Source organism: Notamacropus eugenii, chromosome 1 (assembly GCF_028372415.1).
Source record: "Notamacropus eugenii isolate mMacEug1 chromosome 1, mMacEug1.pri_v2, whole genome shotgun sequence".
Classification (NCBI taxonomy): Eukaryota; Metazoa; Chordata; class Mammalia; order Diprotodontia; family Macropodidae; genus Notamacropus; species Notamacropus eugenii.
The window spans coordinates 447,611,667-447,635,747 of NC_092872.1; the positions used below are offsets into that span (position 1 = coordinate 447,611,667).

General features: G+C 36.8%; 1 protein-coding gene across 9 annotated transcripts in view; it reads left to right on the forward strand.

Annotated features, from left to right (window-relative positions):
• GAPVD1 (GTPase activating protein and VPS9 domains 1) overlaps positions 1–23,030 on the forward strand; it is an 86,276-nt gene extending 63,246 nt beyond the window's left edge. For 5 of the 9 annotated variants that reach the window (XM_072631926.1, XM_072631919.1, XM_072631923.1 and 2 more), the window contains 9 exons: positions 4,237–4,359; positions 6,771–6,900; positions 9,685–9,794; positions 11,841–12,000; positions 13,390–13,577; positions 14,452–14,665; positions 16,065–16,137; positions 17,676–17,873; positions 22,731–23,030. In XM_072631926.1, the coding sequence (XP_072488027.1) occupies positions 4,237–4,359; positions 6,771–6,900; positions 9,685–9,794; positions 11,841–12,000; positions 13,390–13,577; positions 14,452–14,665; positions 16,065–16,137; positions 17,676–17,873; positions 22,731–22,871 (1,337 nt within the window). In that variant the 3' untranslated portion in view covers positions 22,872–23,030. Of the gene's footprint in view, positions 1–4,236; positions 4,360–6,770; positions 6,901–9,684; positions 9,795–11,414; positions 11,466–11,840; positions 12,001–13,389; positions 13,578–14,451; positions 14,666–16,064; positions 16,138–17,675; positions 17,874–22,730 lie in introns of all 9 variants that reach the window. The other 4 variants (XM_072631918.1, XM_072631921.1, XM_072631924.1 and 1 more) reach the window with 1 other exon arrangement.
• The last annotated feature ends 1,051 nt before the right edge of the window (positions 23,031–24,081 follow it).

Here is a 24,081-nt window from a genome sequence, read left to right on the forward strand (position 1 = left end):
CGTAGCTTCTAATAGAAGATTGTAGTGGATTATTAGTATGCTCTTGCTGCAGACCACCACCACCATCATCATCGTCATCGTCATCAATTTCAATTTATTGTGAAATTTATAAAGCTGAACCTCTAGGCGCATTTACGCAAATTGTTATCTCTCAAAAAAGACACATTCCCTCTTGGGAAAACTCCTTAGCAGATCTCAAGAATAAGGTCCACACCACGTCTTTAGCCCATGTATTTGACTGATTATCCTAGATTTTAAGTCCCTAAATTTGTTTTATCAGTATCTTGCCCTTTAAGTTATTCATGCTTGGTGTAATTTTGCTATGTCAGACTGGAATTTTCATAATGGAATTTCAGCCTAATTAGCAGATAACAGACTAGTAAAATGTGCTTATGTTATGTGCTAATTTGCACTGTATACAAGTTTAGTATTTTTATCTTGAGGATTTAGTATTTTCCTTTCTTCAGCAATACTTGATGAGTGATTAGACCAATCATGAGTGAGTCCATATTTAGGTGTATCCCACATAAAGTTGCCCTGGTCAATGTTATATAGCAGTGATGTAATTAATGCACTGGATGCAAATCCCACCATACTCTTGAGATACCTCCTTGTCATTTCATGTAGCCAACCAGTTGTGAAGTTGATTGTTCCTATGGAACTTATCTTTACTCTTAATCCCCACTCCCACGCACCCACTTCAGTGATTTTCCCCATTGTATTTTCTAAGAACTCTTTAGTGATGTTATTAGGCAGGCTGTGCCTACATAATTAACTAACCTGGAGTTTAAAAGTTTTTAACTTATTCCAGCGGCTATAGAGAATTAGGGTAAGTTTACATCTGTTCTCATTCCATTCTGGATTTTTTTTTTATTGTACTGAGTTAGAATAATGGTTTTTTAAAATTAAAAATGGATAGTTTAAATTGGAAAAAAATGCTACCCTGGGTACAAGTAGAATCCTATTTTGATGATTGCCATTTTACTATTTAGACATCCTATTAGGTAGGTCATAGCAGTAGTTGCTTTGTTGATCAGGATGCAGTAAATTCTCTTAAGTGAGAAATCCTATGAAACCTATTTTCCCAAGTCTTGGTCCTATTCAACAGTCTATTTAATATCGTCCTTGTCATGAAGTATGTGCACAGTACCTATGTTTAAATACCTATGTAATTATATATAATTACAAATATTACATGATTTTAAAAAATTGTGTTGATGGCCTTTGTGAGTTTGTATTAATTTTATTAATTTCACATTTAAGTTGGGCGGGAAGGATAAAGAATATTCTCTGGCTCTTGGTGCCTACGCTGGAAGGAGAATGAAGTGCTGCTGTGAGTAACTTTTTGAGATTAGGTATCAAAACTTATAGTTAGGTAATTTACAGAGTAGTACCAGGAAGCACAGAGTAGTGGAAATAGCAGTTAGAATTGGACTTGAGTCCTGTATTTGCCACTTAGTAGCTCTGTGACTCTGGACAAGCCATTTTCTCCTCGGGTTTTAATATTCACATGTATAAAATAAAGAAGGTTTTATTAGGTGATTTCTAAGGTCCTTTTTAGCCTTAACTTGTGATTCACAAAAGCATGCTAGAATTGGAGAGGGAGGGAAGAAATAAGCATTATATAGCACCAAGGTGTCAGGCATTTTACTAAGCACTTTTTAAAAAAAAAAAACAGTTATCGTCTCATTTGATCCTTACAACAACCGTGGGAGGTAGGTGCTATTATTATTCTTCCCATTTTACAGTTGAGGAAAACTGAGGCAAACAGGTACAGTGGCTTGCCCAGGGGTCACATATCTGGTAAGTGTTTTAGGCCTGATTTGAACTTGGGTCTTACTGGCTCTATGCCCAGTAATCTATCCATTCCACCACCAGCTGCCTCAATGAACCCCAGATTTGATGACTCTTGTCCAGCTAGTACATAGCTTACCCAGCTAGGAAGAGGCAAAGTTGTAGTTGGAACATAGTTTTCTTTTGATTCCAAATCTTTTTTCTTTTTCATCCTGGCTGACTTGTTCTTTATTTCTATAATCTTCATCAGCGTGTGAACCAAATGCCAAGAAGTATTCTTTGTTTAAAAGCAAAACATTTTAGCATCAAAGAATCATCAACACATTTGGAAAATGTCCAATTTTATTACAAATCTATTTACTGCAGTATTTCAAAAGGTTTGTGATTTTATGAGTATGAGTGCTTCCTCTACCCCAGCATATTGTGGCCCCTCTTTGCTTTAGTAGACAGTCTTTATGAGTTACTCTGGCCAAAAATATTCATCATCTGGTGACCAATCCTGAGCTTCTTTGCTTTAGGTTAGTTAGTTTATAACAAAATAGTTTACCACTGGGCCTGTCCTCAAAGCCTTTACAGTTTTCTTGCTGGCTTTGTTTTTCTCCGACAGACAATAAAGATTTGTCACTTGGCCTTTGCAACTTGATGGTAAAACCTGAAAGAGATTGTCTGTCTCTGCTGTAGGCTTCTAGAAATTAAGAAGCTATAAATAAAAATAGGGCTTACATTTCTGTGTGAAGAACAGCTTCTTAACCGTGAGAACTATACAGAAATGAAATGGAATGCTTCAGCGGGTAGTGATTTTGTCATCCCTCAAGGACTTCATAGGGAATTTTGAGGACCATTTATCAACGATGTTTTGGAGAGGATTCATGCTAAGATGCAGGATTTAGCACTTCTTAAACTGTGGGTTTATTCCCCTGTGGGTATAAGAAGTGCTGAAGGGGTTGTCAGAAGAAAAAGTTTGAGTAGCCCTGAACTAAATGACCTTTGAGGTTTGAGTTGAAGAGTCCCTTCCAATTCACATTCTATGAAATACACAAAACTTTACCTTTCCCCTCCCTTCTTCGTTTAGTTGTTTTGCAGATATAGTACCAGTAAATGTGTTTACTTTATTAAAATTTAAAAATTTCCAACTCTGTAACCTTGTTATAATATTTTGTTCTAATTTTATTGTTCTTCACTCAATTCCTCCAGTGTTTTATTAAGTAGCCACCCTGAGTTCTCAAAAACTGTGCTAGCCAGGCACAAGCTCTGTCAAGTTTTACCACGCTGGAAAGCCTTCAAGTGTAAGACCAATGTCATTGGAGAACAATCCTAGCTAGGTGTGGACAGACTTGTTTAAAATTTGGCGAGATATTTTTGCTTGTTTAAAGTTTGATTTCCTGGAGATTTTTTTGTATTGGCTATTGTATTAAGAAGCCATTTACTAAGGCATAGAAGGGTTGCAGTCTACACTGGTAGAAAGTACTCACACATCTAAAATTACAGGTCCTTTAAATATTTAATGTATTATAATGATTCTGATGTCCCTTTGAATATGTTAAAATGGGATCCTACTTGTAAATTGATCTTCAAAGATAACTGCATTTCCCAGATCTCCCAGGATACTGTTATTTGTGACCTTTGAAGATACATTGCGTCCCAGAGACTTGGAGTACTTTCTCTTAATTATCAATTAATGAGTGACTCCTCCCTTCATTTTGGCTATGACCCCATTTTAGAATGGTTTATTTTGCTGGATAAGTGACTGCTCCCTTAGTAAGTAGAAGAACTACAGTTTGATGATAAGATTCATACCAGGTGCACTTAAAGCATTCCTTGAACATCTGCAGGTGATCTTAGAATGCCTCAAGTAGCATTAAACGTACAATTATGCTGTACCCCAACAACCACATGGTCTCAGTTTGTTGGAATGTGAGGCAGCCTTGTTCAGAAGTGGTGTGGAAGAGTAATTTATAAATAAAGGATGGAGGAATATTTTCTTTTCCTTAAAAAGAACTTAATTCTGAGGTCTGAACAGTTTACCTTTTTCCCCCCTCAGCCTGGAGATGTCTCTGAGTTAATGGAGTCTACATATAGAATGGCATTTGTGAAAAGTCTTGTTAAATAATGCACCTGCTAATCCAGTTGGTTTGGGTGTGACTGCTTAGGAATGCACCTCACCCTGTAGTCTTCACTGAATTTTCATTGTGTAGAATGCTGGCGATGATGAGATGTGGAGCTGCTCATCCCAATTTTCTGCTTGAGCAAGGCTCTGATTATTAGAAATGGGGATGAGTAGGCAGCTGCATGGTGCCTCTTAACATTGAGATATGTGCTCTTTTTAAGATTTGCCTCCTAATTCGCCCTTGGGATTTTCTTGTTACTGGTATCGTACTAACTTCAAAGACAGTGCATATGGAAGTGAACCAATTCTTGTGCATGTTCTCTTTGGTTCCTCAGATGATCCTGCCCCCAGACTCAGTGCACAGGCCCAGGTTGCTGAGGATATCTTGGACAAATATAGGAATGCCATTAAACGAACTAGTCCTGGTGAAGGAGCTGTGGGGAGCTATGAAGGTGCAGGTAAGAACTAGCTCTGGGTTAGAGTCATTAACATCTAGGTTTCATTCTTCCCATAGATTTTTCTCAGTCATAGAAGATTAAAGCACATAAAAAGAACTTTAGAAGTTATGAAATTGGTACTCCTCATAGAGGTGGAGGTTCAAGTTATGGCTTTACTACTAATCACCTCTGATTGCGGACAAGTCATTTAACTTATCAGAGTGTCTCATTATCCCACACTTCTTAGGGGAAAATGATTTCTGAGGTCTTTCCAACTTGCGCAATGTGTATTCTAAGATGACTTCTTTGTATTCTGTATTTTATTATTCTTTGTTTTATAAGATCCCTTTCAACTCTAAGATTTCATGGTTGTGAATCTAAGCATGATAAAAAATTTTAGACTGACTTTTACCTTGATGTGGTGGTATAGGAAGTGTTAATGTCTGGGTATTTTAGAGCAGTAGTTCCCAGCCTATATAGCCTGTAGACCTTTGAGGAGCTGTGAAGGTGTTGCAGGGATCCATATGCATATCAGCATTGTCAATTTATTTTTATTTAGCTCTAACAAAATAATGTTATAAAGTATAATAAACAGATTGTAGACTGAATGTTTTGAATATATAACCACAATCTAAAATGTGTGTAGATGCTTTTATGAATTATAAAATATAAATGATTTAAAAGTATGCTGCATCCATAGTAGTCTATTTAATCACAATTCATTTTCTCAATAAATAGCACAACTATTTTAATGGAGTGCCATAAATTTTTTGACATTAAAAAAGATACTCATAGTAAAGTTAAGGAACCACTGTTCAAGAGAAGGAAGTGAGAAATTATGTCTTTATTTTTAAAAATAGGAATTAACTGTGAGCTTTTAATTGAAAATTGAATTGATAATACTCCCTTCCAAATGGCTTCAGTGTTGGTTCTTGTGGAACTATGCAATTGATTTTTTAAATCTTTTTAGAGATGAACTTAAGATCTCAAAGGATCATAGATTTAGAAGTTTATAACACCTTAGAGATCATTTAGTCCAGCCCACTTGGCTCAGTATGGACTTTGTGTCACAACAAGGGTGGGTTATGCTACATGTCCTACACAATCTGTTAAAACAGTTTACCTGACTTAGATTGAAATGTGTCAATTGAATCTTAGGAAAAATGAAAGGAATATGTCCTTATGATGTCTATAAATCCTTCCTTCTGACACATACTAAGAGAGAGGGTGTGGTATAGTGAAGAGGGCAATAGATTCTAGAGATCCAGGCTCAGGTCTCAGTTCTGACAATATTTATGTTTGTGATCTGAGGCAAAAAAATCACTTAATCTCCGTGGAACCTCACTTTACTCATCTCTGAATTGAAGAGATTGTATTTGATGAGGCATAAGGGCCCTTGTAGACCAGTCATAGTTCTCTTGTTCTAGGTCAGTGACTTAGTTGAGGCCATCTTCTGCTCTGTCACTTAGTAGCCCTGTAATTTTATAATACTATTTCTTCTATGTACTTACAGGGCGGTTTTGATAATCAAATGAGAGATAAAATGTATATAAGGCATTTATAACTTCAAAATGCTAGGAAATGTCAGTTATTAATATATAACTTCAAAACTTCTTTAGTGTTAGTAATCTTTCTTTTTTGGGGAGGGGTGGACTTCTTCCCCCCCAAATTAATTTAGTTTTCATCATTTACTTCCACAAGATTTTGAGTTCCAAATTTTCTCCTCATCTCTCCCCTCCCCACACCCTGTGACTGCATACATTTTGATTACTCCTTCCCCCAGTGTGCCCTTCTTTCTGTCAGTTGTATGTCCCCCTTTCTCTTATCCTGTTCCTCCTTTTTTTTTCTGTAGAGTAAGATAGGTTTCTATGCCTCATTGCCTTTGTATCTTATTTCTCAATTGCATGTAAAAACAATTTTTAACATTTGTTCTTTTAAACTTTTGAGTTCCAGATTCTCTCCCTTCCACCCTCAAGCAGTTTGATGTAGGCTATACATGTATAGTCATACTAAGCACTTCCATAATAGTCATGTTGTGAAAGACTAACTATATTTCCCTCCATCCTGTCCTGCCACCTTCTGTTCTCTCCTTTGACCCTGTCCTGTTCATAATCTTTCAAACAGTAATTCATTAAGCACCTACCACCCAACATTGTGCTGTGTGCTGGGTTAGATACACAGTTTAGAGAGGAGGTAGACTGCTTTCACAGACCTTAGTTCAGTAGAACTGACCTTAGTGTTAGTTGCCAGTCCAAAAATAAATGCTTTTTAGTATTGAAGTTTTCATCTTTAACAGAGAAGTGCAATTTCCATATTGGTTTTTCAAAGAAATGCATTAACAATTCAAAACACAATTCATTTGAAAACTTTTGACTCTTTAGAGCCTCTCAAACTAACAGGATTGTGCTTTTTGGGGAATGGATTTTGTTTAGAAGTTATGGGAGATGGTGAAAGTGTACATGACTCTCCTCGTGATGAAGCCCTGCAGAATATCTCCGCTGATGATCTCCCGGACTCTGCCAGCCAGGCAGCACCCCCACAGGACTCCCCTTTTTCTTACAGGTACAGTGGGGCCTTGGAGGGTGCATTTGGGCTTTCTGCCAGCCTTGCAATCACTTTGGTTATCTGTTTGCTCAGCTGCTATTTACTTTGGTGCTGTAAGAAGCAAAGTTTCTATAACACACAAATTCAGCCTTCTTGGCTCATACATTCTAGTGACACAGATGGGTTATTTACACCAATAACTATAATGCACAAATGGGATAATAGTGAATGTAACAGAATTCAAAATCAAATCTTTAGCTAATTCATTTGCTAAAGATGAGGAAAAAAATTGGTTGAAGAACTGTTATGAGGCATCTAGGTGGTACGGCTCTAGGCTTGGAGTCAGAAAGAGCTGAGTTCAAATCCAGGCTCAGGTATTTGTTGACTGAGTGACCCTAGGGAAGTGATTTAACCAGTGTTTGCTTCAGTTTCCTCATCCATAAAATAGCACCTACCTCCCAGGATTTGTTGTGAGAATCAAATGAGATGATAGTTGTAAAGTACTTATTAACAAAGTGCCTGGGTCATAGTAAGGGTTATATAAAAGTTGTATTATCTCATTGAGATAACTTGATTGGTCTTGTACAGCTAGTAGATGAATGAATTAAAAAGCATTTATTAAAGGCCTACTCTGTTCCAAACATTGTGTTAAGTTCTGAGAAAAGAAATCTTGTTTAACACATAGTAACTGCTTAATAAATGCTTATTGATTAATCAAAATAGAAAATTTGAGGCAATCCTTGCTTTTAAGGAGTCCACACTTTTATTGTAGGAAACAATATATGTAAGAGGTCAGCTGCAGGACTCATGGAAAGACCCAGAAGTCCTAACAGTTTAGCAGTGAGGTAGATGGCAGGACCCAGGGGTTCTTAGAGTATTTCAGCAAGCCCTGGAGGATATAATATCAGGGCAGATGATAAGGCCTAGAGGACCTTCAGCTGGAATTGTAAGGTAGATGATAAGGGCTGGTAATTCTTCATATCATGGCCAGAGTTGTAGTTCGTGACTTCCTGCTTAACCAACTAGTGTTAGCATGAATGATTCTACAACTTTTGCTTGAATACAGATCTTTTGCTCCAAATTCAGTGTTTTTTCTAGCATATCTTGATTTTCTTATATTGTAAAATATGAAGTTCTTGAGGACAATACCACCTATTCTCATGGGAAGTGATTTTGGATTTTGTGAGGCCGCGTCATCTTCATGTCAGGAGTTGGCTGATGAGAGTATCTTGTAACTGCACTCACGTAGGGGGAAGATCCATCATTTATTTGAAGAATCCTTTAGAATTTTATAGATTCAGGCATGTACATGTGTGATATGACAAAATGACAAGTATATTCTCTTAATTGAGAATTGTTCAAGATGGGACCAGGATTTGCCAAGACTTCTCAGTCTACTGATTGTTAACCATTTCTGCTGATTAACATGGAAGAAACTTGGAATAAATTTCTAGAAACTGAAGGATTTGAGGGCACATTTGGCATTTTTTCTCTGTTAATGATCATGATTTTGGAAGAAAAAGTCTCTGAAAAATAAATGGCTAGCTGTACAGATATTGGAAAAAAGATTTGGTTTATCCTTTCACCATATCAGAACATTGTTTCCTCCCAATTATGCCCATTAACCAAAAGGCTCCTTTAGTAAGAACTATCTTGTATATTTTCACAGTTATGATCTATTTTACAGAATTACAGAATTTGAGAATAAGGAAGAACTACAGCAGGCATCTAGTCCCATTCATATGCAGAAGAAATCTTTACTGTAACATACGCTACAAGTCATCATCCAGCCTCTGCTTGAAGACCTCTAGGGAGAGGGATCTTATCATTTCTCAAGGCAGACCGTTCCACTTTGGGACAAATAATTGTGAGGAGCTTCTCCCTAACATCCAGCCTAAATTTGCTTCTTAGCAACTACCACTCATTGCTCCAAGTCCTTTCTTCTGGGGCCCAACAGAAGATGTCTAGGCCCTCTTCCAAATGACTTTCAGCCCTTCAGAGGCTTAAAAATAGCTGTCAGACACTTGGATATAACTATTATGTCTCCCCTGAATCTTTTCTTCTTTAGGCTAAATTTGTCCAGTTCCTTCAATCTGTTATCCTCTTGTGATATGGAGTCAGGGCCCTTCACTATCCTGGTTGCCCTTCTCTGGACATTTTGCAGCTTAATAATGCCTGTCTTAAAACCAATGCTCTCTGATGAAAACAGAGTATGTTAGGATTCATTATTCCTATTATTATCTTTCTTTATCTGCCTTTTAATAATGTCTTTCTCAAAAAAAAAATTAGCTTTTTTTTTGGCTACCATATCATCTATTGAGTTGGCAGTCCCCTAAAACCTCTAGATCTTATTCACAACAACTATTGTCTAGCCATTCCTCCCTCATCTTGTTCTTGTGAAACTGATGTTTTGTATCCATGTACAACACTTTACATTTGTCCCTATTAAATTATAGCATATTAATTTTAGTCCAAAACTTTGGCCTGTCAGGGTCTTTTTGGAACCTTTCTTTATCACCTAGTGTGTTTGCTTCACTTCATTTCCATATTGGTTGAGCAGACCATCTTTGCCTTTATGTAAGTCACTGATAAAAATATTCAACAGGAAAAATCCAAGCACTGGTTCTCCACTGGAGTAGGCCTACCATGTTGACATTGTACATTAATGTGTGCTCTTTGAATCTTGCTGTCCAGTTCTGAATTGAAATGAAAAGCCTCATCTCAGCTTTTTATTATTATTATAATAAAAGGCTCATGTCTCTCAGTATTGAAACTAGTTTCTGTATTTTTACATTCTTCTAGGGATGCCAAAAAGAAACTGAGGCTTGCACTTTGCTCAGCAGATTCTGTTGCTTTCCCAGTGCTGACTCATTCGACGAGAAATGGGCTGCCAGATCATACGGACCCAGAAGGTAAGATGCTGCTTGATCAGTGCATAATGACATGTTTTTTCCCCCCTGTATTAATACTTATAATATGCTTTATGGGCAGTTCCCTTCACTAAGGAACAGAAATTTTGCTATCTCATTCTGGTGCAGAAGTGGCGTATGGTTCTTTAAGGTTAATTAGTATAGAGTGTAAGTTCTTGCATGCCTCAAGTATTGTTCCAGTAATAGGCTCTGTATTAGCCACAGATCCTATAATGAAGTTCAGAAGGTTCACCAGAAAATGGATTTCTGGAACAGTTAGATCGTGCACTGAATAGAGAAGTGGGCCTGGAGTCAGGAAGACTTGAAGTCATGTCTGGCCTAAGACACTTACTAGCTGTGTGACCATGGGCAATGGGACCATGTTTGCCTTAGTTTTCTCAACTGTAAAATGGTGATAATAATAGTACCTACCTCCCAGGGCTGATGTGTGGATCAACTGTGATAATAATTGTGAAGTGCTTAGTATAGTGCCTAGGACAGAAGCTTTATCTAAATGTTAGTTATTATTATTATTACTGGAGGGTAATTTTTTTTTGGCCACAGCATCTCAAAAAAAATGGAAGGATTGTTATCTGTGTTAAAGTGGAGAGGGAGTTCCCATGCTGATATAATCAAAGTTGTTTTGTCCTTGAAACCTGGATAATTCATGTTCACATTTATTAAATATGTCACTTGCTAAAGGATGCAAAGATGGAATGATACATGATTTCTATTCTCCAGGAGCTCCCAGTTTAGTGAACGTGTCCAGGATATATTCACAGAGATGGATGGCCTCGTATTTTTATACAAAACATTCTGTAATAAGGTAGTGGAAATAAATATACTACCATAAATATAATTCCCAACTTGGGAATAAGTTTTGTTCCTAAAGTGAATTTGTAAATTGATGGTTTGGAATACAGTGTGTGTTTTTTTCTGAGGAGCAGTATGTTGTACACAGTGATTAGGTTCTTCATCTAACCCACAAAAATTAACTGCTGTGTTCCTGAATTAGACTTTAAAAAAGTCCAAGCATCTTTGATTTCACTGGTGTACTACTCTACTGAAAAAGATGGCAATGTCCTTCATGTCGTAGTAGATGATTTTTGTGAGTAAAAATAAGAAATGTACATTGGCTAATTGAAAATTGTTATTATTTGATGGCTAAATTTGATCACTTAATAAGTAATTCTCTCCTCAGGTATTTTGGTCCTCAGATAACAGACATTTAGCCCCATTATCTGACCTGTACTTGAATTTCTTCTAGTTTGTTGGAACCTGGTAAAGCTTGTGCTACAATACTGTAGCCTTCAGGAGCTCATTGTTACTACCATGTCATAATGAGTCATCTGAGGAGGATTTTAATTGTGTGATTGTACTAATTATGCATAATTTGAGAGGCAGTTTTCTCTTAAAAACCCTACTCTGATAACTCACAATGGGTTGCAAGTGACTTTAGCTTCTTTTAGAGTAATGCCAAAGGGGTACAACAAGCGTTTATAATAAGAGCTGACATTTACATAGCGCTTAGTGGTTTGTAAAGCACTTTACAAATATTATTTCATTTTAGCCTCACTTTAGCCCTGGGATATAGATGCTGTTATTATTATTTTCATCTTACAGATGAGGAAACTGAGGCAGATTATCCTTTGTCCAGGGTCACACACCTGAAAAGTAAGTGTTTAAGGCTAGATTTTAATTCAAGTTTTCCTGATTCCGGGTCCTTTTGAATATGGGTATGCTTTTGAATACAGGCCTGGCAATGAACCCTATGTTGCAGAGCCCCACCCCTAGCTAAATGCATAGAGCTTTATTAATAGAGGGATTGTATTGTAATGATGAAATTTTTTTGCCACTGCAACTCAATGTGACTGTCTACTAAGGCTTGGAGAAGGGATGGCCTGGCAGACAGTGTATGCATTGTGGTAGAGCAGATTCCTTATCAATCTGGAATTCCACAGGCAGTGGTTGTGTTAGATATTCTTGTCTTATGCAAGCTTATGGAAATATATGACACTAGTATAAATTGCCTTTTTTTTTAATTGTTAGACAATGAGATTGTATGCTTCCTAAAAGTTCAAATAGCTGAAGCAATTAATTTACAAGACAAGAACTTAATGGCTCAACTTCAAGAAACAATTCGCTGCGTGGGACGCTTTGATAATAGAACTTGTCGGAAGCTTCTGGCATCTATTGCAGAGGACTACCGGTAATTTATCCACTCATTCAGTTTTTAAACTCGACTTTCAGCTCCCTGTGTTTTTTTTTTCCCCTTATTATTATTTCCTCTTAGTGGTAGGATTTAGCTTTAATAATGGAAAAAATTGGTAGATGTGCTTTCATTAGTATTGTAGTGAGGTCATTATAGAGAGATGTGCTTGTTTTTGGTATCAATTAGCCTGGGATACATCTTCCTCCCTTTAAAAAAATTTGCTGTTCATATGTGAATCTATTTCTGCTCAAAACAAAGGTTGTGTTGTGTTAGTTGTAAAATCACTGAATTTGGACATAGGAGGGTTGAGTTTGTAGTCAGGTTTCTCATTTTAAAATAGGCATGGCTTGTGAAGGAAGTGCTTTGTTGGCCTGAACACACTATAGAAATGTGAATTATTATTATAAATGGTAATGATAGAGGGTGTGAGTGCTTTGGTATGGAAAAGAGATTATGGGAGTGGGAGAATGGAGCAGATTTACTCCACTTTGGCCAAAGTAACCCAGAGTTGTATTCACATTACTACTGTGTGATCATTCTGGGCTCCTATTAGTTGATTTTCTGCTATCTTTTTTTTGCAGGACACAAGCCATGATGTAGAGAGAAGGCTACTAAAGGGTTTAATGAGTCAGTCTGAAAGCATTGGGTTTGTTTGTGACATTATTCACTGCTAGACAGCAGAGCTGAGTCAGTGCCACATAACATGCAGACAGAAAACTGAGCTGAGTCACATCTGAATTTTCTTCCTAGCTCTTCTGCTTTCTTAATGTGTAACTTTGGGCAAGTCACTTTACCTCTCTGGCAGAATATTAGAATCCTAGAGATGTGCCAGTCCAGCCCCCTCATTTTACAAATGGAGAAACTGAGACAAAGAGAAGTCATTTGCCCAAAATCACACAACTAGCTGGTGACAGAGCCACCTTGAATTCAGGTCTTGTGATTGATTTTTGATTCTGTAAATTAAAAGAATCATAGAATCTCAGGTTGGAAGGGACCTTGGATAGCATAATCTAGTTCAACCCTTGACCAAACCAGGATCTTCTTTGTAGTCTCGTTTGAAGATTTCTGAGCATTAGAAACTTACTACCTTCTGGTAGAGTTCATTCTGTTTTTGGTCTCTTCTAATTGGTAAGAAGTTTTCCTCTGTGAAAGTCCTTCAGATATGTAAAGGCAGAAATCATCTCTCCTCCCCACCTTCATCATCTCTTTGCCTCTTTAAGGCCCCTTCCACTTTGATTTGTTCAAGAAGAATGGTTGTGCCTATTGGTTTATGAACAAATGCCCCCCAAAAACAACTTCATGAAGAGAAAATCTTGATCTTGACAGAGATTTTGTATGTTATGCTAGTCTATATCTGTTGTTTTTCGAAACATTTTTTTCTTTTAGGAAAAGGGCACCATATATCGCTTACCTCACCCGTTGTCGCCAGGGGCTACAGACCACACAGGCCCATCTGGAAAGGTTGTTACAGAGGGTTTTGCGAGACAAAGAGGTGGCTAACCGGTACTTTACCACAGTTTGTGTGAGATTATTGCTGGAGAGCAAAGAGAAGAAGATTCGGGAATTCATTCAAGGTAAATAAATGACTTTGGATTTGAGGTTGAGATTTGTGGTTCTATCTGCTGACAGATCTGTATTAGAGACTGGAGACCTAGGGTTCATATCCCACTCTTTTGTTCTGGGACCTAGGGTATTATGCAGACTTTAATTCAATTCAGTAAAGATGTCTTAAGCACATAAGTGCTATTAGATATTTAAATATTATTAACAACATCTTCCTACCCTCAAGGATGTTACTATTATTAGCACCACCATCCCTGCCTTAATAGGTGAGAGATGCACACAAATAAGTGTGAGAAAAGGTTGAATGTTATAACAACTGAGTAATTGAAGTGCTTTAGGAAAATTTGAGGGGAAATGATCATTTTTGACTGGAAGGTGGGGTATGTATTAGTTTTTATAATAGACTTGACACTTGAGCTGTGTCTTTGAAGGAAGAGAAAGATTGCTGTAGATGGTGATGAAGGAGTATGTGTCAAGCATGGGACATGTTGAGTGTAAAATGTAGGCAAATAGGAGAGGACAGGAGTAGATAGGGGAACAAGTAGTCCAGTTTGGCCAAAATCTAGAGCCAGAGAAGGCTAGACAGGTAGTTTAGAGCTGGAATTTAAGGGACTTTGAATGTCAGTCCAAAGTTCTTTTAGGCATAAGGAACTACTGAAGATTTCTGAGCAAGAGGGTTTGTACGCTAGCATCCTTAAGTTTTCATAGACTCACTTTTTGTCCTCCTCTCACGCCTTCATTGTAATTATTCGGAAAATCAGGAAAACACAGAGACCTGGGACTGCAAGAGAGTTTGGTATCTTTTTTAGTTGGCAGCTGGGATTGTAGCCAGTTAGGTTTTTTTCCCTCCCTAATTTCTACTTCGTGGGTTGTTTTACATTGAAGACTTTCAGAAGCTCACAGCAGCTGATGATAAGACAGCTCAGGTAGAAGATTTCCTACAGTTTTTATATGGTGCCATGGCTCAGGATGTCATCTGGCAGAATGCTAGTGAGGAACAGCTCCAAGATGCTCAGATGGCAATTGAGCGAAGTGTGATGAACCGAATTTTCAAGCTTGCCTTCTATCCCAACCAAGATGGAGACATTCTCCGTGACCAGTGAGTAATAACATTGTTCTGGGCCTTTGCTGGGCTATATAGAAATAAACTAGGTAGCTTTATGGGGAGTTGTGGAGGTAATAGTGGAATGGTTAATGAGTTTGAGCCCCAGTTCCACTTTTTATTAGTCATGTAACAATTCATTTCACCTCTCTGAGCCTCAGTTTCCCCATTTGTAACCTGGGGATAATAATACCTGCCTCACAATCTTGTGAGGTAAATGCTTTGCAAATTCTGGCTTGCTAAAACAGTGAAGGTAATTATTATTGTACCATCTAAATGAGACTTAAAGCAGGCCAGCCAGCATGTATAGTATTTATCTTGTCTTATAAAGGAAAAGTCTTCTTTTGAAGAAAAAAAGCATATTTAATAGTTCTAAAAATATTTGCACTACCAGTATCACAGAGTTGATCTGAAGATCAAATTATAAATTTGTATAGAATATATTGTAACTGCAATTGTAATATAAGGCATCATCATTTATTTTTAGATTGCTTTAAGGCTCTAAAAGTTATCTTTTTACTGATTCATTTGTTTTTGAATATATTGTTTCTGAATACCTTCCTGAATTCCTTCCCCCTTGCCTATTTAGTGAGCGATTCTTTGTAACAGATTAAAAGAGAGAGAAAAAACTACAGCCAAGTTAATGACTGACAGTATAAGCTACATTCCCCATCCATGGTCTGCTGCTTCTTAGGGCACTTTTTCAGCTGTTTTCTAGGGCCAAGCTTGCTCATCATTTTTACAAACTGTTTACTTTGAAGCTTTTCTTTTTATTGTTTCTATTTATTGTTTACCTAGTTGTGTTTACTTTACTGTTCATCAGTTCATATGTCTTCTTATGGTTTTCGGTATTCCTCATACTTGTAATTTCTTACAGCATGGTAATATTCCTTTGTACTTAAATGTGTGCCTCAGTTTATTTCATTCCCCAGTCTATAGGGTCCTGCTTGTTTTCCAAGTTTTTTGATATCACAAAAGGTGACACTGAATATTTTTATGTATGTAGAACCTTTCTTTCTGTCTTTCACTTCATGAGAGGTAGTTATATGCCTAATAGTGAGTGGAATCACTTGGTCAAGGCATCTGACTATTTTAGTCACTTTTTAAGCATAATTTCAGATTGTTTTCTGGAATAGTTGGGTCATTGTCATCAATTCTATATCTTTATTCACAGTAATATTGTTAGAGTATTGATAATATTGGTCCATCTGTAAATGAGTCTCAGTATACTCCAAGGAGTTTCTATACTTAACTCTTATCCTATATTTTAATATCTTTTGAAAGATAAAATTTAAAAGCACCTCATGTTATTATTCTAATCCATATCTGCAAAGAAGATATCTATAAGCCTAAAGAAATGAGTTATAACTTGAAATATTTTTGTTGTTGTTTTTAGAGTTCTTCATGAGCATATCCAGAGATTGTCTAAAGTAGTGACTGCAAATCATAAAGCACTTCAGATACCTGAGGTAATATAACAAACTCCAGTTTATCCAGAGTAGTTGTGTGTTAGTAAAAGTTATTTACCAATTTTAGATTCCCAATTTTCAAATAACTAATATTCTAAGATCTATAGCACTATTATTTAATTTAAAAAATTGCTTATTAAGGTCTCAAGACTCTGTTGTACCTGCCATTGCTTGTTCTGGGCACCAGATACCATTTAATAATACCTTGGACACAGAAAAAAGTGTGGTCAGGTGGAAAAAGTTGCAGTCAAAAAACGCAGTTTAGAAAGGCTTTTAAGGATTGCCTTAAAATTTAAAAAATAATGGTTATTTCAGAACCAATCTAATTAAGTATGGAGAGCTACCAGAATTTGGCCACCAGGGCTTTTCTTTTTTTGTCCATAGCAACTCTTATAACCACCTACCAAGACTTAAAGGAGTTCTAAGCAGTGTTGTTGGAGGTATTCTCATTGACAAAATCATGAATCTTGAAATAATGAATTACACCTCTATGAACATTTTAAAAAGTGTAGTGTATTCTACAAACTAATTCATTGCATGACAAAATTGGAACTTATTAGAAAGATCTTGAAAGACTGGAAAAATGGACCGGATCTTATCAGATCAAATTAAATGTGAATGACTATAAAGTCTACTTGAAGTTAAAAAACATCAATTATACAGGTACAAAATGAGGAAAATAGTAACTGTCCACAGTTCATGTGAAAGATAACTATAGTTTTAAATAGGCTTCCAGCCCGGCATCAGACAAAGGTGTGATGCAGTAACCACAATAGTCAGTGTGATATTAGATTGTGTGCCTAGTCACCTGGTGTTCTTTCCTTGCTCAATAAGCTCCAGAGATTCCCTCTTACCTATAGTAACAAATGCATACTCTTCTCCTTGGCATTTAAACCCTTAAAGCCTACTGCCAACCCAGCTTTCTAGGCTTCCTGCAGATTATTCCCTTTTGTGCCCTCACTCTACAGTCCTCACACTCTGGTCCTCTCTCTGTTCCTTACACATCTGTATGCCCAATAAATACAGTACACTTGAGGGCTACTAGCACAGGTTCACACTTGATCTGGTCAGACAGGCAGACATTTTCAGAGGGGTTAACAATCTTACTTTATTCCAGTCCAGTGTTCCAGTGTTCTCACAAGGGTTGCTAACAGTGGAATGACTCACTCTTACAGCACTCCCTAATCAAGCTTCTTGCAGGGGCTGGCGAGAAGTGGGGGCAACTACCCCCCTGGTCAACTTGTGTACTTTCCTAAATCCCCTCAAGCCTTGATGGGGTCTGTTCAAGGCACACATACAACATTCCAGCTTGTGCATTCAACCTTAAGGGTTCCCCACTCACTGACCAATGCCTACCTACTTTATAGGACCTTACAATCTACACAGGTAACACATGGCCTTCTTCTGTACTTGTCCTTGTTAAGAATTGCTGATGTAAAAGTAGCATATTTGTACACTGTAGTCTTCCGTTGTCTGTTGGTGGTGATGGGTCCTGGTTAAGCTGATGTATCAGAATATGAATCTCTTCTCTCCTATAGGTCTATCTTCGCGAAGCACCATGGCCATCTGCACAATCTGAAATCCGCACAATTAGTGCTTATAAGACCCCCAGGGACAAAGTGCAGTGCATCCTGAGAATGTGCTCCACAATTATGAACCTGCTCAGTCTGGCCAATGAAGATTCAGTCCCTGGAGCAGATGATTTTGTTCCTGTTCTGGTGTTTGTTTTGATAAAGGTAAGCCAGTTACTTACTTCCATAGATTTGTAGTATCATTGGGGAGATTACTGATGCAAATCAGAGTCACTCTTTGCCTTCCTTTGTGGTATGATTTTTGTCCACATCTTTCTGTAAGTCCTCCTTTGAGGAGCCACCCAATGCCCTACAGACCTTCCTCTAGGTCTTTTAGTATCTTGAGAACACCTGTGCGTTAAACTGTCTGTTTTCTTGCACTCTCGCTATATGATTAGCTTGAGTCTTTTTCTGGTTTTTGTGTCATTGATATTCTCTTTTATTATAAAGACCACTCAGTTACCACTGTTAAATACAGTAGAAGCCTTGTGACTGTGTTCAACAATAGAAGCTGGCTAAAATGAAGCATACAAATAAAGATAAAATCTGATATTTACAAAGCACCATGTGCATTATCTCATTGGATTGTTGTTTGTTCTATATGATGGTAGTAAAAAATAACCCACATTTACAAGTTTTAAGGTCTTAATTTAATTAATTTAAGATATTTTGCCTGTTGTTCACTGGTTCTGTGTTCTTGAGGTCTGTTATATTATACAGAAGTTAGATGACAAGTTAGAGCTTTCAGAAAAAAAAGATGGTAATCCTAAACTCCTGACTAAACATTCTTTCTTTCAAAAATAGTGTCAGACTCTAATAACCCAGACGTAAACAGATAATGCCTATTTCACTTATTGTTGCCTTTGTTAATTCACATGCATAAATATTATTTTGTACTACTTACCACTCTTGCCTATTAATTTTAGGAAGGTATTTATTACTTTAAACTGTCAGGCATAGGTAATCATAATGTTTGGTATCACTTTGATTTTTACATATTCACATTTCAGAATGTTTATGTATTTTTTTTTTCCATTTTTCAAATTTTATTTTTTTAATTAATGAGAAATGTTGTCCTTCCCCAGTGAGGGGAGTGGGGGAGAGAAAAAACAAAACCTTTATATCAGATATGCATAATCAAGAAAAATCATTCCCACATTGATCATATCCAAAACATATATGATGTTTTGATATGATATGATCTCATGTGCATCTTAAGATCTTTACTTCTCTGTCAGGAGCTGAGTAGCATGCTTCATTATGTCTGGAATTGTAGTTGGTCATTGTATTAAGTCTTTCAAAATAGTTTAGTTTTACAGTGTTGTTATAGTATAAATCATTCTCCTGGTTTTGTTCACTTACTCTGTATCAGTGCATACACATCTTCTCATGTCTTGTCTTCTAAAACTATCCTTTTCATAATTTCTTACGACTCTATATGATTCCTTTACGTCCTTATGCCAAATTTTTTGATGGGCATCCACTAGTTCTTTGTCACAAGAAAAAGGAATGGTGATCTAGAAGTATCAAGGCCATCTAAACACTTAGTATCATGCCATGTTAGCAAAATTCCTCAAAATGTCCCTTTCATGCTTCTCTTGATTCTTGTGTTTGAAAGTCAAATTTTCTATTCAGCTCCGGTCTTTTCATCAAGAATGTTTGAAAGTCCTCTATTTCATTGAATGACCATTTTTTTCCCATGAAGTATTATACTCACTTTTGCTGGGTAGGTAATTCTTGGTTTTAATCCTAGTTCCATTGACTTCTGGAATATCATATTCCAAGCCCTGTGACCCCTTAATGTAGAAGCTGCTAGATCTTGTGTTATCCTCATTGTATTTCCACAATACTAGAATTGTTTCTTTCTGGCTGCTTATGATATTTTCTCCTTGACCTAGGAACTCTTGAATTTGGCTACAACATTCCTAGGAGTTTTTCTTTTCAGATCGCTTTCAGGAGGTGATCGATGGATTCTTTCGATATTTATTTTACCCTCTGGTTCTAGAATATCAGGGCAGTTTTCCTTGATAATTTTATGAAAGATGATGTTTAAGCTCTATTTTTGATCATGGCTTTCAGGTAGTTCCATAATTTTTAAATTGTCTCTCCTGGATCCGTTTTCCAGTTCAGTTATTTTTCCAATGAGATATTTCACATTGTCTCCTATTTTTTCATTCTTTTGGTTTTGTTTTGTAATTTCTTGGTTTCTCATAAAGTCATTAGCTTCCATCTGCTCTGTTCTAATTTTTAAAGAAGTATTTTTTTCAGTGAACTTTTGAACCTCCTTTTCCATTTGGCTAATTCTGCTTTTTAAAGCATTTTTCTCCTCATTGGCTTTTTGGACTTCTTTTGCCATTTGGGTTAGTCTATTTTTAAAGATATTATTTTCTTCAGCATTTTTTGGGTCTCCTTTAGCAAGCTGTTGACTCGCTTTTCATGATTTTCTTGCCTCACTCTCATTTCTCTTCCCAGTTTTCCTCCACCTCTCTTACTTGATTTTCAAAATCTTTTTTTGAAGTCTTCCATGGCCTGAGACCATTGCATATTTATTTTAGAAGTTTTGGATGCAGAAACCTTGACTTTTATGACTTCCTCTGATGGTATGCCTTGTTCTTCCTCACCTGAAAGGATGGTGGAAAATACCTGTTCACCAAGAAAGTAACATTCTATATGCTTATTTTTTCCCCCCTTTTTGGGGCATTTTCCCAGCCAGTTACTTGACTTTTGAGTCCTTTGTTAGGAGGAGGGTATACTCTAGAGACCTATAAGTTCTCACTTCCTCCAGGGTGGCACAATCAAGGGAGAGGAGTTTACTCCTCTCCCGGCCTGTGCTCTGGTCTGGAAGCCACCACAAGCTTTTCTGCTCAGGATCTTTATGTATTTTTTTTAAAGAAAGAATTATTTGATTGTTAGGCTTGCCAGTGGTGGCATTCATGCAAGCTGTAGCAATGTCGTATAAATTGAGTGTTTTAGACTTTGTTCTGCCTGCTTAATACTAGAAGGACCAGAATTTAAGAATACTTTACCAAGCTGTGTCAATTGATGTGCTGATTTTTTTTTAAATGTCGAAGGCAAATAGATAAGATCAAAATTTTTATTTTGACATGAAATTATATTTTTGCATCATTTTTTCACCTGGACCTTCTAGTGTTAATTTTCTCCAAATTTGCAACTCTGAACTTTTTATACCTTATTTATTAGAAGTGCTATTAAACCAATAGAATTTAATAGTAGTAAACAAATGTGTTGGTGATATTTTAGAACAGATTTTAAATAAATGTCTAAGGTATAACTAAGGAACTTATTCACTAATTCCTTTTAAAAAATGAATAACAACTTAAATGAGTTTGGCCTGGAGTCAAAAGCCTTTCTTTCCCAATAGTTTATTATCAGATTTTTGCTTAGCTTAATTTTAGTGCCCCACAGCTTCTGTGGTACCTTGATCCATATTTTATTTAGGGGAGGAGAGAAGGGTAAAGAACCCTTTTTCTCTTTAGTGAATCTGAACTCCATGAGTGGGAAGGATTAGAGGAGAACTCATTCATTGGTCTGAACAGAGAGAAACGAGTCTAGCTACCTGTGGGTCCTAGGAAAGGAGGCCTTTGGTTATTGTACTCAGGGTACAGAACTGCCAGTGAACATATTTGGGGGAGGAGAGGATAGATAAAAAGGACCTTGGAGATTTTCCATTCCAAACCATACTTAAAAAATTTTCCCATTATACAATGTCCCAAGTGGTCATCCAGCTTTTGCTTGAGGACTTTGAGGGAGGGGAAGAGTTCTTGAGGTGGCCCATTTTACTTAGGGTCGATAGTTAAGAAACTTTCCATTAAACCCCAGTTTTCCTTTTTGCAGCTTCTACCTAAAGATGAAATCTCTTCCCTTCTTTCACATTAGAGCCTTGCATTTACTTAAAAACGGCTGTTATATTCTCCCTAAGTTTTCTTTCCTCCATACTCAACATTATAATTTCCTTTAATTGATTCTTATAAGGTGTGATAATGAGACTATTCACTCACTATTGTGATTACCTTCCTCCTGATACTGCAATTTACTAGTGTCCTTCCTAAAATAACCCTGATCTTAATAAGGAACTCCTTATGCCTGCCTGTGGCAGAGTAGAACAAGATTGTCACCTTCCTAGTTCTGTGCTAATCATGGTACCTCTTTAAATGGAGGTGAAGGCCCCATTAGCTTTCTTGGATTTTTAGCCAGTCAGAGCAGCTTGATATAAGTTCATAGAGTTTTAGTCCAGTAAAACTACCAGATTGCCTTTAAGAATAAATTCTCATACCTTTGTCTTTGCAACACAGCAATTTTTGAGGAGTGCAGGGAGCAAAAAGCCCTTCAGATTTAACCCTCCTCTTTAACATTGACAAAATTCAGCAGAAATACCTCGAAAAGTGATCTCATCTGACACTGTATATTGTATCTTCCTTGTCTTGTCCAGCTGAATTTCCCTCTAGTCACACCTGTCTCATTTTGTACTTCTGAAGTTTTTTTTTTTAAACCACATGAGAGGCTTTATATTTAACAGAAAAAAAATCCATTCTGTTTTACAACAACAATGATAATAACAATATAATAGTTATAATAATAACTAACTTTATATAGTACTTACTGTGTGCCCAGCATTGTGCTATGTACTTTATAAGCATTATCTTGTGGTCCTCACAACAAGCCTGGGAGGTAGGTCCTATTCTTATTTCCATTTTACGGATGAGAAAACTGAGGCATTCAGAAGTTAAATGACTTAATATCCCAAGGGCACACAACTAGTAAGTGTCTGAGGTCAGATTTGAACTTGGGTCTTCCTGACTCCTGGTCCTGGCACTCTATCCACTGTACCACCAGCTGCCTGAATAGAAAGAAAAACAACCATGTGGAAGGAGCCTTGGCTGGGAATACTACTTAGATTTCCCCACAAAGTGATCCTGGAGAAAAGCATGTTATAATCCTTAAAGTGCTGAAGAAATGTGAGTTGATCTTTAGGTTAATTTGTATTTGTTGTTTTTCTTCCAGGCAAACCCACCCTGTTTACTGTCTACTGTTCAGTACATCAGTAGCTTTTATGCTAGCTGTCTATCTGGAGAAGAATCGTATTGGTGGATGCAATTCACAGCAGCAGTTGAATTCATTAAAACCATTGATGACCGGAAGTGACCTATTCTGAAGCCTGCTAGGGCAGGCAGACTGTTTAGGGGAGCAGAATCTCTTAAATAATATTCACCAGCTGCTTAGCAGGCTGAAGATTGTTCTTGTATATTGTACAGAGTTCGGGCATTTTCAACCAGATCTTTACTAAACAGATTAATGAGTTAACTAGCAGGTTTTCTTTTCTTTGTTTTTTTCCTCCTTCCCATTCCCGTTTATGGGTCGTTTATTTTATTTTCCCCACTCTAGGTAGAGGCCAGAGCTGCAACAAGGGACCACATTTTTCAAGTATTTTGGAATATAAAAACCTCTTGAGAAAATTCCTAGGTCACCATTCATGGATAGCTAGCCATTCTTTCCTTTTCTAAAAAAAAAAAAAAAGAAAGACCAGGTCACCTCTTTCAAGATATCTAATATTGATGAGAAAACACCTACTGAACCTGAAGGTTTATAACAGTTGAAACATTAGTGGCATTATCTCTAAATCTCTGTATACCTAAATTGAGAAGCTGAGAAGGAAATGTAAATATAATATATATATTTATATTTGTTGTACTATGGACATCTTCAGACTCTTTCATAAACAAGGAACTTCTGTGTCTTGACAGTAGGTTGTGCCATAACCCTGTTGTGATATGGTTTCCTCAACAGAAATTAAGCTGAGCTTAAAACAAAAAAACCCCATAAATATTTATTAAAATACAGTGCAGTTTATTGAACTTTCCAAGAGTTTGATACATGCAGTGCTACAGTTGACGGGAAGTGTAAATTTTTGGGTCTTTCACCATGGAGGTTTGGGAGCTGCACATAAAAAAGGTGGACTGTGTCTAGAGATAAGTACTGACTATAGAAAGGAATAGTAAATATCAGATACCTTATTGTAATATTTTTCTTCTGAAATATTGTGTATACTGTACAAACCCCAGACAGAGCTCCTTATGAACCTTAAATTGTAATATATGTTTTGATTGATTATTCACATTGAATGCATACGCCAGGGGATTCAGTGAATGGCGTTTTTTTTACTAAGTGTTCTTTGTATTGTCTGCTCTAGTGGTGCAGGTTTTACTAGTCATAAAATATTTTAACAAATCACACTGTTCTTATAAAATATATATATATTTTATATATATGTATATATAATATATATATATACACACACATACATATATATTCATAGATAGGCACCATGTCAGGGTATTTGGGCAGATTTCTGTTA